Source organism: Primulina huaijiensis, chromosome 5 (genome assembly GCF_012295235.1).
Source record: "Primulina huaijiensis isolate GDHJ02 chromosome 5, ASM1229523v2, whole genome shotgun sequence".
NCBI lineage: Eukaryota > Viridiplantae > Streptophyta > Magnoliopsida > Lamiales > Gesneriaceae > Primulina > Primulina huaijiensis.
Window position 1 is genome coordinate 2,867,827 of NC_133310.1, and position 16,411 is coordinate 2,884,237.

Here is a 16,411-nt window from a genome sequence, read left to right on the forward strand (position 1 = left end):
TTTTTTTAATATTTGATATTATTCAAAATATTTTTTTACTATATATTATTTTTAATGATTACATATATTTTTTGTGTGTGTGTGTGTGTATTCTAAATTATTTTTTGAATTATGTGAATATATTCATATTTTTTTTATACTTTTATGATGTTATGACTTAAATCTAAAAAAACATTTAGTAACTTTTGGAATATTAATATTCATACATAAAGATTGTGAGGTGTCTCATTAAATTTTTTAAAGGAAGAAAATACAATTATATTTTGGATTTTTCTAATGATGAATTATTTTGAATTTTTTTTGCCTCCCTAATTTTTATATCAAATAATTATATCAATAATTTTAAAATTAATATATACATCATATCTATTTTAATCGTTCCATTTTTTCTTAGTTTTTTCTATTCATCATACTTCAAAATTCAGGCATACATTTTTTCTCATTAACAATTAATTCATACACTTAATTATGTTCTCAATGCAAAATAGATATAATATATATATAATATAATATGTGGAGAAGAGTGAGTCGTTCAAGCTTCGGGTCTAACTCCATTTATTTTTCTTTATCATATATATATATTTCTTTTTGGAGTGAGCTGGATGAATTTTTTACTGAACATATGTACAAGGCCATTACACCTTACTTGCATTTTTGTGCACTATAATTATGATTAATTTTAAGGCTTAGGGGTTTCCACTGTGAAATTCAAATCACGATTGACTGTTCTAACTCCATAATCAGTCATCAGTGCAGAAGTTGTACAGTTTGTGTCTCAGATTTCTGGAAAACTAAATTTGTGAACTCATGATAGCATGATGTGTCCGTTTTACTTCATCAAATGAGTCTGAGAGAGCTTACTGACACAGGATGGCCGGATGAATGCACTATATTCAACACCATCTATATACACAGATGCAAAACATGCTGCCAATGAATCTTGGCCCCTGAAAATTGATGATTATTTCCCGTGAGCACTAAATAACTCGTAGTCCTAATTTTTGTTATTTTGATAATTATATTTAACTTGATCTAAGATAGAATTAATTTCTGTTGATTTGGAATAGATATGCAGATAGTGCTAATGCTTACTGGACTGGATTTTATACGAGTCGCTCGGCACTGAAAAGATACGTTCGTTTGCTGAGTGGATATTATCTGGTATTCTCAGACATATTTGTAAATTAATTACTCAAATTCCTCATCAACTAATTTTTTTTTTGCTTAGGATTCAGCACCTGATTATGTACTTGCATGATTTAGTTATGGAACTTCATTATTTTAATTGTTTAATTTTGCAATTGTATTATGACTGGTTATTGATAACCATCACGAACTATAAGAACAGAGTATGACAACCATGACAAGTGACTGGAACCCCAATTGCTATTCCATCCCCATTCTGCATGCTGATAGTAATCTTCTCATTTTTAGGGATATACTGTTGACCACTGGGTGTTGATAATATTTGAGAATGTATTGGAATACACTCATTTTGTGAATGTGTAGGCAGCTCGGCAACTTGAATTTCTGAGGGGAAGAACAACTAGCCCCAGTACTGATGAGTTAGGTAACGCGTTGGGCATTGCTCAGCACCACGATGCTGTCAGTGGTACAGCTAAACAGCACACTACAGATGACTATGCAAAACGACTGGCCATTGGAATCGCAGAGGTGCATTTTCTATGATATTTTTCACCATAATTACATAATGATGTCTTGCCTTATGCTTATATATGGACTTAAAAGTTTAAAATACTATGCTTATTAACCAATTGTTCTATATTTTTCAGGCAGAAACTGTGGTGAATTCAGCTTTGTCATGTCTGGTTAGTTCTAATATGGAAGGGCAGTGTGCTGAATCTACAGTGAAACTTAGCCAGGTGACATTTACAACTTTATGAACTTGTTTGAGTTACCAGTGATCCAACTTAGTGACAATGTTCTCTATCTTCTCACTAACAGCAAATCATTCCCATCTTTCTACCTACGCTACCCACATTAGTGGGATTTGAATCCAAGACCCCATTGTATCACAAAAAAGAGCAGAAAATCATTCTTAACTATGTCGTGAAAAACCAAATACTGTATCCTTGAGCTAATTGGTTGCCACTAAACATGTCTACTCATTGATTGCAAGGAAATACACAGATACTATTGGCTCAATTTGATCTTTTTTTTCGCGGTTAAGTAATATAGCTTAAAAACATGAGTAAACACATGATATGCTCATTGTCAATAGTTACGCTAAATTCAGTTGCAGTGGACAAAAATTCTTGATAAGAGCTTGTTTTTATATGTAAATTTGGGCTTAAACATTTGTGCTTGTTTCTGTTGCAATTTCATTGAAATGTTTCGAGTAAAATTTTTATTTGTTTTGTCCTTCATGGAAAGATTATGTCTGTGGAGTAGCAACTGAATATTTTCTTGTCTAATGTTCAGTTTTTCTCTTTTCACCTTTTGATTGGTGAACAGTGTCAGATGCTCAATATAAGTTTCTGTCCACCAACAGAGGAAGATATTCCCGAAGGAAAGAGTTTGGTCTGAACTTTTTTCTGTGTATGCTCATTTTTCAACATGTGGTAAACGGTGTGGTTTAGCTAGGTATAACACTCTTTTTCAGGTTGTTTTGGCGTACAATTCACTGGGATGGACGCGTACTGATATCGTCAGGATTCCCGTGAGTTACAATATTTTTCTCCTTTCCCCTCTTTGTAGTTGATCATAGTGAGGTTTCAGTTGCTATAAAACAAGTTTGAATTGTTTTCTTGAAATGCATAATTGAGCTTATTGCGTGCGAAAATTTCGGCATCTAGTTTTGTATCATATAAGGTCATAAAACTTCCAATTTACATAGGATATACCATAACTGCAAACTAGTTCATCCGGTTAGGTCTTCGAATTAAATTTGTATTCGTTGACCCCCAAAAAATCTTCTCCTTCAAAGATGTCATTCAGATTAATCAACCATGACATGACCAAATAGTTCTCAACCTTCCGTGTTTTGAACTTGGCATCGATGGAATCAGGGCGTCTTCTTCGCCGCGGCCGCATATGAACATCATTACGGATTGTGACCAAGGCAGAAAATTACAGTCATTTAGTTTATGGCGTGTGATGGAGAGTGGAGACACATCGCCCAAGCTCGGGGTCATGGTCACCGGAGAGGAGGTATTGTCGGAAGATGAGGTCATGCCGTACTTCATCATTGGCCCCCGACTTCTGATATCATGTAGTTTTATATAAGAGAATAAATATATGCTGAAGAAGATGAATTCTTATTCACTCAACGAACTGAGAAATACAACCTATGCTTCTACAAATCAAATCAGTGGAACCATGAAGTATAATTCAACCCCACTAAAGGCCAGCTAATTCTAGGACGTCTTTGGTGCGACAAATGCAAGAAACCTACTCATATATCGACACTTGCTGGAGGATACATAGGAAGCCCGCAGATTGGAAACCAGTGCGAGAACGTCGAGCAAACACTGTTGTCTATGATCAGCCTTTCTCTAAATCGCAGCCTTTTACTTTGGAGCAGCTTGACGTCCTTCACAAGCTATTTGGACGGCAACCCTCTCCATCGACACCTCCTGTTTTTGGTACGGGCAGTGCTTCCATTCAATGTGATATTCCACTTGCTTTACTTTCACAAAGTGACATATCACGTTCACGAATCATCGATTCTGATGCTTCATATAACTGGAGAATTGTATTTTTTCACCACATACAACCCATTTTCTGCTCCAAAATCACTTCACGTGGCAGATAGGTCATGCACAAGGGTGCTTGGTTCGGGTTCCATATGGTTATCAACATATTCGTGCTTAAAAATATGTTGTTTGTTCCAGCACGTCTTTGCAATTTGTTATCAGTTTGTATGTTGAATAATGATCTGCATTGCTCTACCGTTATCTCGCCTAGTTCTTGTGTTTTTTAGGACCTGGCATCGGGGAGGACGATTGGCAGTACTGATTGTTCTGCAGGCGTGTACCTCCTTCGGATGACGCCCTTCTCGAAGAATACCCCTTGCGGTACCTCTAGTTCTTCTATTTCTGCGTTTCAATCAAATAAGGATATTGGTATTTTGTGGTGGCACTATCGCCCAGGACATCCGAATTTTTTGTATCTTCAAAAATTATTTTCGTTATTATTCAGTAAAAAGGTTTGCATTTTCTTTGTTGTGATGTTTATCAATTGTCAAAACATGCTCTTAACACTTTCAAAGCACAATTATATACGCCATCTAAACCTTTTGCCCTCATTCATTGCGATATTTGGGGTCCTTCACATGTGAAAAACATAAAATGTACACGTTAGTTCTTATTATTTGTGGATGATCATACTCGTCTGTCTTGGGTGTTTTCATGAAAGAAAAAAGTGAGGCTTCAACAATTTTTAAAACCTTCCACGCTATGATCTGAACACAATTCTCGACCAATATTCAAATCATACGCACTGATAGGCATGAGATTTCTTTAACTGTGTCATTGGGTGATTACCTAATCACTCAAGGGATTGTTCATCAAAGCTCTTGTGTTGACATCCCTCAACAAAACGGCGTTGTAGAACGAAAAAATTGTCGTTGCCTAGAGGTAGGAAAAAATTGTTGTTTCCTAGGTAGGTCGTTCCCTGTTATTTACTCGTAATGTTTCTCATTATTTCTGGGGTAACGCCGAACAAGCACTTCTATCATCAATCGGATGCCTTCTTGTGTCCTTAACTTCCCAACACCAGTTCAGACTGTCCTCAAGTCTTACACCAATTCCCAACTCCTTCACAACATTCCAATGAGAATATTGTGCACATTCATTCGCAACTTTGGGATCAGACTTGATCCACGTTCTCTTAAATGTATCTTTCTTGGGTATTACCCTAATCAGAAAGGATACAAGTGTTATTATCCTATAACCAGAAAATTATTCTCTTCCATGGATGTCACTTTCAATGAGGCTGGACTTTTCTTTCCACGTTCCTCGGTTCAGGGGGAACTTGTCATGAATGAACCTCTGAATCTGGAGCTCATCAACATACTCAATGACTCTCTGACACATCTTACAATCGACCCAATCAATACAATCCCACCAGATAACTCCCAGCCTCTTCCGGAACATCTTATTCTACCTTTTGACCATATTTATCCTTGCATAAGGTCACTTCACCTTGGGAATCATCAGGAACATACGCACGATCAGCAAACATAAAGTATTTCCTCGTCGTCGGGTTCCTTGAAAAACAATCAAGATACGCCGAGTTCTTACTCACCTAATATTGATGATCTTGATAGGCCCGGCCCATTGCCTTGAGAAAACGAGTTATATAATGCGCCCAACACACTATAAGTAACTTTGTCTCACTTGATCTTTTATTTCCTGCATATCGAGCCTTTGTTGTGAATTTAGACCAGATGCATTTTCCATTAAGCATCACCGAGGCTCTCCAAAATCCAAACTAGAGGACTACTGCCTTTGATGAAATACAGGCTCTTGAAAAAAACAACACTTGGCAGATCACACAACTTTCACCTGGGAAACAAACTGTTGGTTACAAACGGATTTTCATAGTCAAGCATAAAGCTGATGGAAGCATTGAACGATTTAAAGCACGACTAGTAGCAAAAAAGTATACCTAAACATATGAGATCGATTATCAAGAAACCTTCGCACATGTAGCCATGCTAAATATTGACCTTGTACTCCTATCCATTGTTGCAAATTTGGATTGGCCTCTATACCAGCTCGATGTAAAAAAATGCCTTCTTGAATGGAGATCTAGAAGAAGAAATCTACATGAATATACCACCAGTATTTGAGTCAAAGACTACTGTCATCAAAGTATGTAGGTTGAAGAAATCACTCTATGGTTTGAAGCAATCTAGAGCCTGGTTTCACAGGTTCACTAAAGTCTTGAAAGGAAATGGATACATGCGGTGCCAATCAGTTTACACAATGTTTGTCAAACACTCCAACGAAGACAAGATCCGTGTTATCATCGTATATGTTGACGATATTGTTGTCACTGGAAACCATGAGTAGGAGATCACTCGGATAAAATTGTTGCTTTCAAAGAAATTTGAGATGAAGGACCTAGGACACTTGAGATATTTATTGGGAATGGAAATGGCCAGATCAAAGCATGGAATCTTGATTTCACAAATGAAATATGTCTTGGACCTCTTGAAATAATGTTTTATATTTTAAACTTTGGATACATTAAATTAAGTTGTTATCCAATGTTTTGATTTGTATAAATATAGGTTGTACTTCTCTGTTCATTAAGTGAATAAGAATTCGTCTTCTTCAACATATATTCTCTTATATAAAACACAGAGACATCAACAAGTGTTAAACCATACTGCCACAGCAGAACGACTTAGTCGTTTTCAGCGCAACTTAAAGGATCACCTGTAATGAATAATTCAAAATATGGGAATTTTTATCTAAAGGTGAATCATAATGTGGAATGTAATGGTTTAGGAGCAACTGTTTGCCATGGAAGCACCCCTACCAAAGAGCCTTAATATTTGGCTGTAGTCCTGCCAGAATGCGTGTATAATTTTGGTTGCTTTTGAACCATTTTACTTTCTGGATCTGTTGTAAACCACAAACCCAAGCTGGAAATATCATTTCACACCAGCCAAGTTTGGCTAATGTTTTCTACTTAACAACAAAAGGATTAATTCTCTATTTCGTTGCTGCTAAACAAGTGTTATATTCGAACCTTTTTCTGCTATAATGGGGGTTTCAGAATAATGATAAAATATAACCAATAGGCTCATAATCTACAGGTTAACGACTATAATCTTGTCGTCAAAGATTCCATGGGAAGCATTGTTGAGTCTCAATTTGTGGAAGTGGATAATGTGACGAGTAATGTTAGAAAGTTCTACGTGAAGGCATATACTGGAATTTCAGCTTCAGAGACTCCGAAATATTGGCTAGTCTTTTCAGCATCTGTGCCACCTCTGGGTTGGAATACATATTTCATTTCTAAAGCTTCTCAAAAGGGTATTGATTCAAAATATTATTCTTGGCAATCAATTCCAAAACTTTTTACCAGTTAGGATTTTAAAAATATTACTTTTAACTCTTGAAACATACTTTTCAGCAATAATAGTCTTCTTAAAATAGGAGAGAGACTCAGTCACCTTATTCTCTGTAATTTCGGTGCTTATATATTATATTCAATAATGCAGGAAATAGAAGAAGTGGTTCCATGTCCACGATGGCTCTTCCAACGAATGAGACTATAGAAATTGGACCAGGAAACTTGAAGTTGTCTTTTTCAGCAGTATCTGGGCAACTTAAACGCATATCGAATTCCAAAACTGGTGTAAGACTCTGTTTTGAAAAGAGGAATGTTATCTATTGTTCTTGTTATGCAGTTGAGCTGGACAATAGATCTACAGTGGAGAGTGAAAGAAGGAAATTCATAAACTTCCTAAAAATGTCGTGCCTTTTTATTTACCCTTGCTTTAGTTAGTTTCCTTTGGTCACCAGTCAAAGAGTTTTTTTTAATGGTCTATGAACTATTTGAAGCGAAATGGATCGGTGACATAATATAACTTCATTGATCTGTCTCTGCATCCTACTAAATGTGCTGATAATGTCGTGGAAACATTGTTGAGAGCGAGAGATTACCTAGAACGTGCATCTACAAGGCAGTTGGAACTTAGGTACCAGATCTTGTGCTGCTTGGAGAATCTAAGTATCATTAGTATTAGGATTGTTCTTCAAAATCCACATCATCAGTTTGATTAATTAGCCAATTTTTTTTTTAAAAAAAACTTGAAATAATCACCTTGCTGGATTCTCTGTTCTTTATTTACAGTAACTGAAACATTTTCTTCCATCGTAGCTCATTATTATTCCATGAATAGCAATTGAGTACAGAAGAGGGGCCATGGAGGGTCTCTGGCAAGCTGGGTTTGCTTTTTATTATCAGAGGAGAATGTGAACTGAACTCCTGTAATTCATGCTATTCCGCTACATCCCATTCTTCAAGATTTTAGTTTGGGCAATATTATAGAGTGATCTTGATGATGTTGTATGGAGTTCTTTATTTGTTTCCGGTGAAATATCATGATTGCTGAAAGAAAATTCCATTTCTATCTATTGGTCAAAATCATCTTTTACGTTACCATACATTTTTAGTATAGTTTCAAAATATTTCATCTTCTCTCGGAACATCCAAACTTGAAAAGTTTGATTCATCCAACTGTGAACCAATATCTATTCATAAACTTTGGTTTTTGAATCGTTGCTGCTATACTTTCAATCTTTGATGTCCTCGGTCTAGAGACTCCTCAATCAAGTTTCTTCATCAATTTCTGATTAATGCTATTATACCAGATTGATGTACCACTACAACAAAGCTATCTTTGGTATTCTTCTAGCCAGGGAGATGCTGATCCTCAGGTACATACATTTGAGTTTAGTTGTCTATGATTGTCCCTACTGTCTATAATTTGAGTGAAAGAACTGCTATAAGTTGATGCATATCACACCTTGCAGTGTTCTGGTGCATATATTTTCCGACCTAATGGAATGCCTCCTTCAGTGGTCTCCAGATCAGTAAGTGTTTTTACCCTGACAAGAGTAAATGTTCTTCAAGTTAGAGGTGAAATGCCTCTCGAACTCAGAATTATTTTGACAGCTTGAAACTTCAATTAATATTTAATTTTCTTCTCAAAAATGTTTTGGCTTGCTGCTCACAGGTTCCCATTAAGATTGTACGGGGACCACTAGTTGATGAAGTGCACCAACAATTTGCTTCATGGATCTACCAGGTTGAGTATTTAAATTTATTTTATTAACTATGAAAGTTCTTATTGTTTCAAAGTTGCACGCATCTTCATCCAACTGACTCATCTAGTATGTTGAAATATTTTGCAATATTTTCAGGTTATTAGAGTTTATAAAGATAAAGATCATGCGGAAGTTGAATACACAGTCAGTAATTACTTGATCCTTTCCTTTTTCCATGTGATTGTATTGTTTTTCTACACCTCGAGGAACATATGCCTTTGCTTTTGTTCCTTTGACTTGCTAATTCTGTTATCCTTTTTCTATAACGTGTTTGGATGTATTAATGTTATCTGAAGATTGGTCCAATTCCTACGGACGATAGTGTTGGGAAAGAGGTTATTACAAGAATGACGGCTAATATGTTCACCAACAAAGTGTTCTACACTGATTCCAATGGAAGGGACTTTCTAAAACGGGTACGTTTTGTGTTATTATTCTCCTCACGTATACTTTGACGATGTGTCGGAACCTAAGATCTGTAAACTTATAATAATCTGCTTTTTGTTACCAGAATGTGTTATCAAATTACTAAAAAAATAATTGGCGTTGATGAATAGATGGAATTGAGTTGTTAAACTGATTGAGTTTTCTGCTCTTGCCTATTTATCTTTTTTCTAGTGGATACATTGTATCGCTTGCACTATGACTTGCCATTCAAGATGGTCATTTTCAAAACAATCGGTAGTCATGTGTTACATAAATGCTGATTTTAGAATGTAAAAAAAATCGAAGTGTCCTAATTTTCCAAAACTTTTTGAAAACAGTATTTGTTTTATGATATGTCCAATTCCAAACTACTAAATTAAAACAATGAGATGATTGGAAAAGAATAAAAATTTAGCTCATGATATGATAACAGACTGGCTCTTTTTATAGAAAAAACCACTAGAGTATGATGTAGAAATGTCTGTTAATATCTCGTAATAAGTTTATGTGAAAACAGGACACGTTGCTTAACTCTAGAGTTACAGGTGAATGTGTGTGTGTTTGGGGGTCGGGGGATACAAAAGGCATCAACAGCCACACCCAACTTCCTTTCAATATGCCAGAAAATTATCTTCAGACTAGTAGAGTTTTTCCTAGGTGTGATTGACTTAGCTGTCACAAGATTTCAGGGTTAATTGAGTTATTTTAATATGAGTATTTGGGCTATTCTTATGTGTAGTCGTAACTTCTAGAAGGGTAAAATTTATAGATTGCATGGGCATTTTTATGGTTAGCTTGAAATGTTGTGAGCCAGAAACCTATCCCTTTTTCGGATAAAGAACAACACTTCACAAAGATGTGTGAGCTGCATATTGCTTCATAATACCGCCTTTGGAATCACATTCATTAAGTTACTGGAGGTGATTTGATTTTCATCTTTTGCTTCATTTATACATTTACGAGAACCCAACTTGTCTGCATTTTTTGAGTGAGGGAAGCGCAAGTTGCAAGCAATAGATTAAAGACGTGTAGGCTATAGCATCATCTGCTTGATCATTTTGTGCTGTTGAATTGGCATGACTTCACTTTTCACCGATTGCTTCTCGTGGAAGTTGTTGGGTTGTCAGGTGCACTTGATGACTTTTAATCAGTGATTTATTCCTGATGCAACAAGCTCTCCTTCACCTTAGAAAAAAAGTGAATTGTTTATAGATAATGGTAGAAGAGTCAGGCTGCTCTTATTTTAAATTGATAATGTAGTCTAATGTATATTCTCTGAAAGGCATCTTGTCACCGTCTTGTTAGTGATTTTTTTGGGAATTGGTTGGAATGTGTTCCTATCTATTAATAGGGTTTTAGTTTAAACGACCGCTTGCGGCAAATGCTTGTCAAAAGCGTTTGTAACTAATCGTGTAGGGGATTTTGGTTTATTACTAGGAATTTTAGGTTTTTATTGGACAACAAGTAGTTTTGAAGTTTTTTTATAATAATGAAGTTCATTACATTTCATATTCCGACCTGATTTTGACTTCTTCATTTTGCAAATTTTCAGGTTAGAGATTACAGGGCTGACTGGCCTCTCGTAGTTACTCAACCTATTGCAGGGAACTACTATCCGGTAACTGTCCCTTCCTTAACTTGCTATTTTCATATTTTTATAGAGAAGATTGCAAATACCTTGTTCACGTGCATTCACTATCACCATTATATGCTCAACAACTGATGCATGTTTGATAAAAAACTCTGTTTCGCTCCATCAGTTGTGACTTCCGTTTACCTTAAAAATGGGAACTGATGGTTATGATCATGGTAAAAAATGTTCTATCTTTTCAGATCAACCTTGGAATTTTCATGGAGGATCAGAAATCTGAGTTCTCTGTTTTGGTTGATCGGGCCGCTGGAGGATCCAGCATTAATGATGGAGAAATCGAATTGATGCTTCACAGGTCTACAAATGTTTACAAATTTTTCTTCCAATTTGTTTCGTTGTTGGTAGAATGAGTCCAACATTTTTCAGTGCTATCATTGTCCAGGCGTATTTTAAATGACGATTCCAGAGGAGTGGGTGAACCCCTTGATGAAACTGTATGTGCTAACAATACATGTGAAGGACTCACGGTACGGTTATGAAGTACAAGTTTTGTGTGATTTCATGTTGTCATTAAATGCATAAATTGTTGACCCAATTGATAAAAGCTTGAGGCTCCTTACTTTTTCCTTTTTGAGCATAATGAGGCTCCTTACTTTTCATTTAAGTTTCTGTGACCATTAAGCTCTCATGCTATGGTACTTTTTGTCCCATATGAGTCGAAAAGAGAATTTGAAATAGTTTATATTGGCTTAAAAAAGGACTCATATAGTAACTTGTATTAACCGTTTTCGTGAACGAAGAAGAATACGAAGTAGTTGCTATAGGACGCATGGTGAGACTGCATTTGTGCTGGTGTGGGCCCGGGGGCATGACAGACTGGTATCACATATGGTCATCAGCAGGAACACCGGAAATAAAAGCTATGCAGGGCAAATTGCTAAGTGTGTGGGAGCGACCTCTTAAAACTACGAGGCAAAGTGCTACATTTACGAGAGCTACCTATTGAACTTATAGGAGCAACCTTTAGATTCTCGGTGCTAGTGAATCAAGGGTGAGGCCGCGATGAGGATATTGTTATTTTAGGAGAGTTGATTGTAGCACTCCTTGTTCCACATGGGTTAGAAAAACGAGCTTGAGATATATGATGACTTACAATGAACTCCGATGGCAACTTGTGTCAACCATTTTCATGGAGCGAAAAAGGATACGAAGTAGTTGCTACAAGAGTATATTGTGCCTTCGCGTTTGCGCAAACACGAGTCCAAGGCGCGACACATTCCTTCTTCCAAAGTATTGTCGTGCACTATCGGATATTCAATTTAACCACCCGTTTTTGGATTCCCCAAGGGCTAGCCAACACAATGATTGCTAGTTTGTGACTTTCAAACTATTTTGAATTCACATTTTTTTGCCAGGGAAATTATAAATGGGCGTTAAACGAAAACAATATGCCTTCTTGGTCCATTGATTATGGAAGGAGATGAGATTTTCTTAGAAATTGAAAATATATTTCAAGCATCTCTTTATGTTATGCAAGCGAAACCTTGAATTGAAATAAGAGGGGATTTTTTTTCTTTTTAAATATAATAAATTCTCCCCACATTTGCAAGATATAGCAAATGTGAGGACCTCGACAGACTAGGAAAATCCCTCAAATGATTTGGGAGATATTATAGAATCCCCCAAATCATACGAGGGTTCTTAATTATTTTTTATTTTATTTCTTAAAATCGTTGGACCCGATCTAACATATTAAAGCTCTCATATCATTTGGAGGATTATCCTATTTTGTCGAGATCCCCACGTTTGCTATATCTTTCAAATGTGGGGCCTATATTTTAAAAAAAGAAAACTATATAAGAAAATATCAGTGTCAAGCATTCGTAAGAATCCATATGTGGAGTTGGATTACTACAATTTAGTTTTTCTCTCTGTTTTTATATTCTTGGGGCTGGTTGATAATTCCATGCATTTCACGGGTGTAGCATTAGCTTCAATTTCTCTAGTTCAATGTTGAAATACGGCCTGATGGCTGTAAGTAAGATGTATGACTCGCTTTCAGTTACCAAACTCAGAGAATTAGAGTAAAGAAGCAATACAAACTGTAAATTTGAGAGAAAATGTAACTCTATATTTAATTCATGAGCACAATGCATGTTTTATAGGATACAAGAGGTATTACAAAATTCCATAAAATCAGAAAATATATTTTCCTACCTAATTTAAAAGATTTAAATTATTGTATCAGATTACAAACAATATTTCTAATTGTTTAACAAAGTCCTAAAATTATCCTTTATTTTATCTACACAATCCAACATAAGAGTGGAAATAAGGGTGGTTGAAATATTGACCACAGAAAATGCACCAATTTAGATGCACATTTGGGATCACTATGTATAATATCCTAAAGCAGTAGGAGAGTGAAAAGATTAATGTTTTTTCTTTAACAATGTTGCTTTGTTATATCTCTTTAGGTTCGAGGAAATTATTATGTTGGCATCAATGAGCTTGGTTCCGGAGCTCGTTGGAGGCGAACTACTGGTCAAGAAATCTATTCACCTCTTCTTTTAGCCTTTTCACATGAGGTATATTTGGTTGTCTAACATGGATATGAGATAGTAATCCTGCAATCTGACTATTTAGAATGGACTCCTGCAGAACTCTGGATACTGGAAATCTTCTCATCTGGCAACGGCAACCATAATGGATGCAAACTATAGTTTACCTCTTAATGTTGCATTAATAACACTTCAGGTGATTGTTTTTTATTTGCATATGTTCTATGAATAATCTATTTCCACTGATCCTTTGGCTTCCGTTTTTCAGGATTTGGCCGATGGAAGTGTGCTCCTACGTTTGGCCCATTTATATGAGGTGACTCACTCAATTTATTTGCAGTTGTGTTTATAAATTCATGATTGTAACTGTGTTTCATGTCATTGGCACGAGCGAGAGCAAATTTACACCTAAATATTGCGTACTTCATTTCCTTTTATAGGAATACACCATAAGACAATAAGAAACATACCTCTCACATGTTATCTAGGTCCTTTCGAAACTTTTCTTTGCCATAATGCGTGACTTATTCATGAACATTTGTCCCAGGCTGGTGAAGATCCTGACTATTCTACACTTGCCAAAGTTGAACTGAAGAGGATGTTTGCTGGAAAAAAGGTTTGTATGTTGTATACTGCACCAAGTATTACCTTTTGTCAAATGCAAGGTTATTTTTATCCAATATTTAGCTGGAATTCCTTTTGGGCTACTTTCTAACTTTTTTGCCCTTCTTTCCGTTTTCTCATCCCCAAACTTTCTCCGGTGTTGATATGAAAGTACCTTTGGCTATTTATGTATTTCTTAAGATCAATCAATTTCATTCCCCACTTCATATGATTTGATGTGTATTTCCGATTTGATGTGTATTTACGAAAGCATATGCAAAGCATACACGTCAAATAATCGGTGTTTACTTTGGTTTTTGTGTGTTCTCCATTTCAACTTCTAAACTTTTCTGTCATGTCCCTCAACTTTACTCGCTGAAGGGCTCACGTCAAAGGAGCAGAAACTGATGAAAGTAGTACTTTTATGTAAAACACTAAAGAAAATGACACTAGTCTTTAGTGAAAGTTATATAAACCAGTGTAAACTATCACATGAATCTTTTTATGCTTTTGGTATCGACTTGAAATCGTATTTCAGATAAAGACGCTCAAGGAAACAAGCTTATCAGCAAATCAAGAAAAGTCTGAGATAAAGAGAATGACATGGGAAGTTAAGGATGAAGTTGGAGTCGAGGCAGCAGCTGCTCCAATCAGAGGTGGTCCGGTGCATATGTCAAGTCTTACAGTCGAGCTTGGTCCCATGGAGATACGGACTTTCCTCTTAACCTTTTGAAAAAGGTTCATCATCTCCACCATTTGGTATCCGGAGTAACGGTTTCTCCTTTCTAATGAATGACAAAACGACGATTTCTTCTTTATACTGGGAATAAGTGATGATTGTCTTTGATCCGCCGGTTTGTGGCCTACAAAAATGGCCACTGATGCAGTTAAAATAACGAGAGGGGATGGTTGCTATGCGGTGCAACTGTACAGCCGTATAGTTCACATATATATTTTCATCTCGACTTTTTTCTTCCAGTTTTCCACATGAGTATTGAAAAATAAGTGAACAAATGAAATACTAATTGTAGTTACTCCAGATTAATAAAATTACTATTATTTATAGTGAAGTACTGGCAAAAAGACGTGTAACTCTTTGGCATTTGTTAATCAACAAAAGCTTTACATAAATTGCTACTTTACTTTGAAGGTGCAATATTTGTTCCAACTAAAATATGCCTCTTGTCAAGAAAATATTTACCTAATTAAAATCGATAAATATTTCAAATGAACTGCGTAGTTGACTCAATAAATTGGACAAACAAAAGCTAATTTGTGAAAAGTTTATCATGTCGTAATTGTTTTCCAATTGTCAGATAGGATGAACGAGAGAAATTAATTGATGTTCGAAAATAGTCGTTTGAAGTTTGGAAAAGAAAAGAGAAAAAAAAAAAGATAAAAAAACAAAAAAGAGTGAAATGACATCGCCTTCTTCACTGTCCCAATTCGGGACAACCATTTTGTGGTGCCTAGGCACAATCTCACCAAGAGCCTCGGGTCACTGCATTACCCTTTGGAGCTCGCAACCGTTGGATGAAAATCAAAACTTCGTGTTGGTAGCAGTGGTGGTGACGGGTTATATTCATACATCAATGAATCTAAGTCATTGGTTGGATAAGAATTTAGTAGCAAATGAGGAAAAAAGAAAAATTAATTGATTGTTATAAAATCTACAAAAATACTTTATTATTTGAGACACATTGCTAAAAATTGTGGGAGTAGGTCTCTTGTGAGACGGTCTCACGAATCTTATCTGTGAGACGGGTCAACCTTACCGATATTCACAATAAAAAGTAACATTCTTAGCATAAAAAATAATATTTTTTCGTGGATGACCCAAATAAGATATCTGTCTCACAAAATACGACCCGTGAGACCGTCTCACACAAGTTTTTGCCAAATTGCGGTTGGAGAGTAGTTTAGGGGTGAGCATATCCCTTGTCAATCGGACGATATTTATGCTATCAATAAAACAATAATCGATGAATACTAATAATCTATATCGAAGCTTTTTGTTTAATTCTAAAATTGTACTTTCACACATTTAATTTATAATAAAATATATATTTAAATTTTAACATTTATATATATATTTTTTAAAAAAACATCATACTTAATTTTGTTGTATATGTTATATATACACACATAAAATGAGAACGTCCTATAGTCTCACATGACATACCAAAATTTTTCGCCCTATGATACCATTTTTCCATATTATCATTATTTTTTTGAATGCATCAAAATACAATACGATAAAATACAACCTCAAATATTAAATTTAAAAATTAGTTTAATATCATATTTATATATAAATATTTTCTGAGAATATAAATATTTGCATTTAAATTTAATTGTTGGGTTAGTATATAATATGTTATAACACACACACAAGGTGTGCGGTGTCGTCGACTTACTTT

At 35.5% G+C, this 16,411-nt stretch overlaps 1 protein-coding gene across 2 annotated transcripts in view; it reads left to right on the top strand.

Moving 5' to 3' along the window:
* LOC140976324 (alpha-mannosidase-like) overlaps positions 1-15,061 on the top strand; it is a 19,333-nt gene extending 4,272 nt beyond the window's left edge. Inside the window, exons 9-29 of one of the 2 annotated variants that reach the window (XM_073440403.1) lie at positions 870-970; positions 1,068-1,161; positions 1,510-1,674; positions 1,794-1,883; positions 2,476-2,541; positions 2,624-2,680; positions 6,791-7,010; positions 7,199-7,335; positions 8,355-8,420; positions 8,517-8,576; positions 8,720-8,791; positions 8,907-8,954; positions 9,107-9,226; positions 10,789-10,854; positions 11,070-11,182; positions 11,270-11,354; positions 13,305-13,415; positions 13,474-13,584; positions 13,657-13,704; positions 13,936-14,004; positions 14,530-15,061. In XM_073440403.1, coding sequence (XP_073296504.1) covers positions 870-970; positions 1,068-1,161; positions 1,510-1,674; positions 1,794-1,883; positions 2,476-2,541; positions 2,624-2,680; positions 6,791-7,010; positions 7,199-7,335; positions 8,355-8,420; positions 8,517-8,576; positions 8,720-8,791; positions 8,907-8,954; positions 9,107-9,226; positions 10,789-10,854; positions 11,070-11,182; positions 11,270-11,354; positions 13,305-13,415; positions 13,474-13,584; positions 13,657-13,704; positions 13,936-14,004; positions 14,530-14,724 — 2,094 coding nt within the window. In that variant the 3' untranslated portion in view covers positions 14,725-15,061. The remainder of the gene's footprint in view (positions 1-869; positions 971-1,067; positions 1,162-1,509; positions 1,675-1,793; positions 1,884-2,475; positions 2,542-2,623; positions 2,681-6,790; positions 7,011-7,198; positions 7,336-8,354; positions 8,421-8,516; positions 8,577-8,719; positions 8,792-8,906; positions 8,955-9,106; positions 9,227-10,788; positions 10,855-11,069; positions 11,183-11,269; positions 11,355-13,304; positions 13,416-13,473; positions 13,585-13,656; positions 13,705-13,935; positions 14,005-14,529) is intronic. The other variant, XM_073440404.1, reaches the window with a different exon arrangement.
* Positions 15,062-16,411: the final 1,350 nt, after the last annotated feature.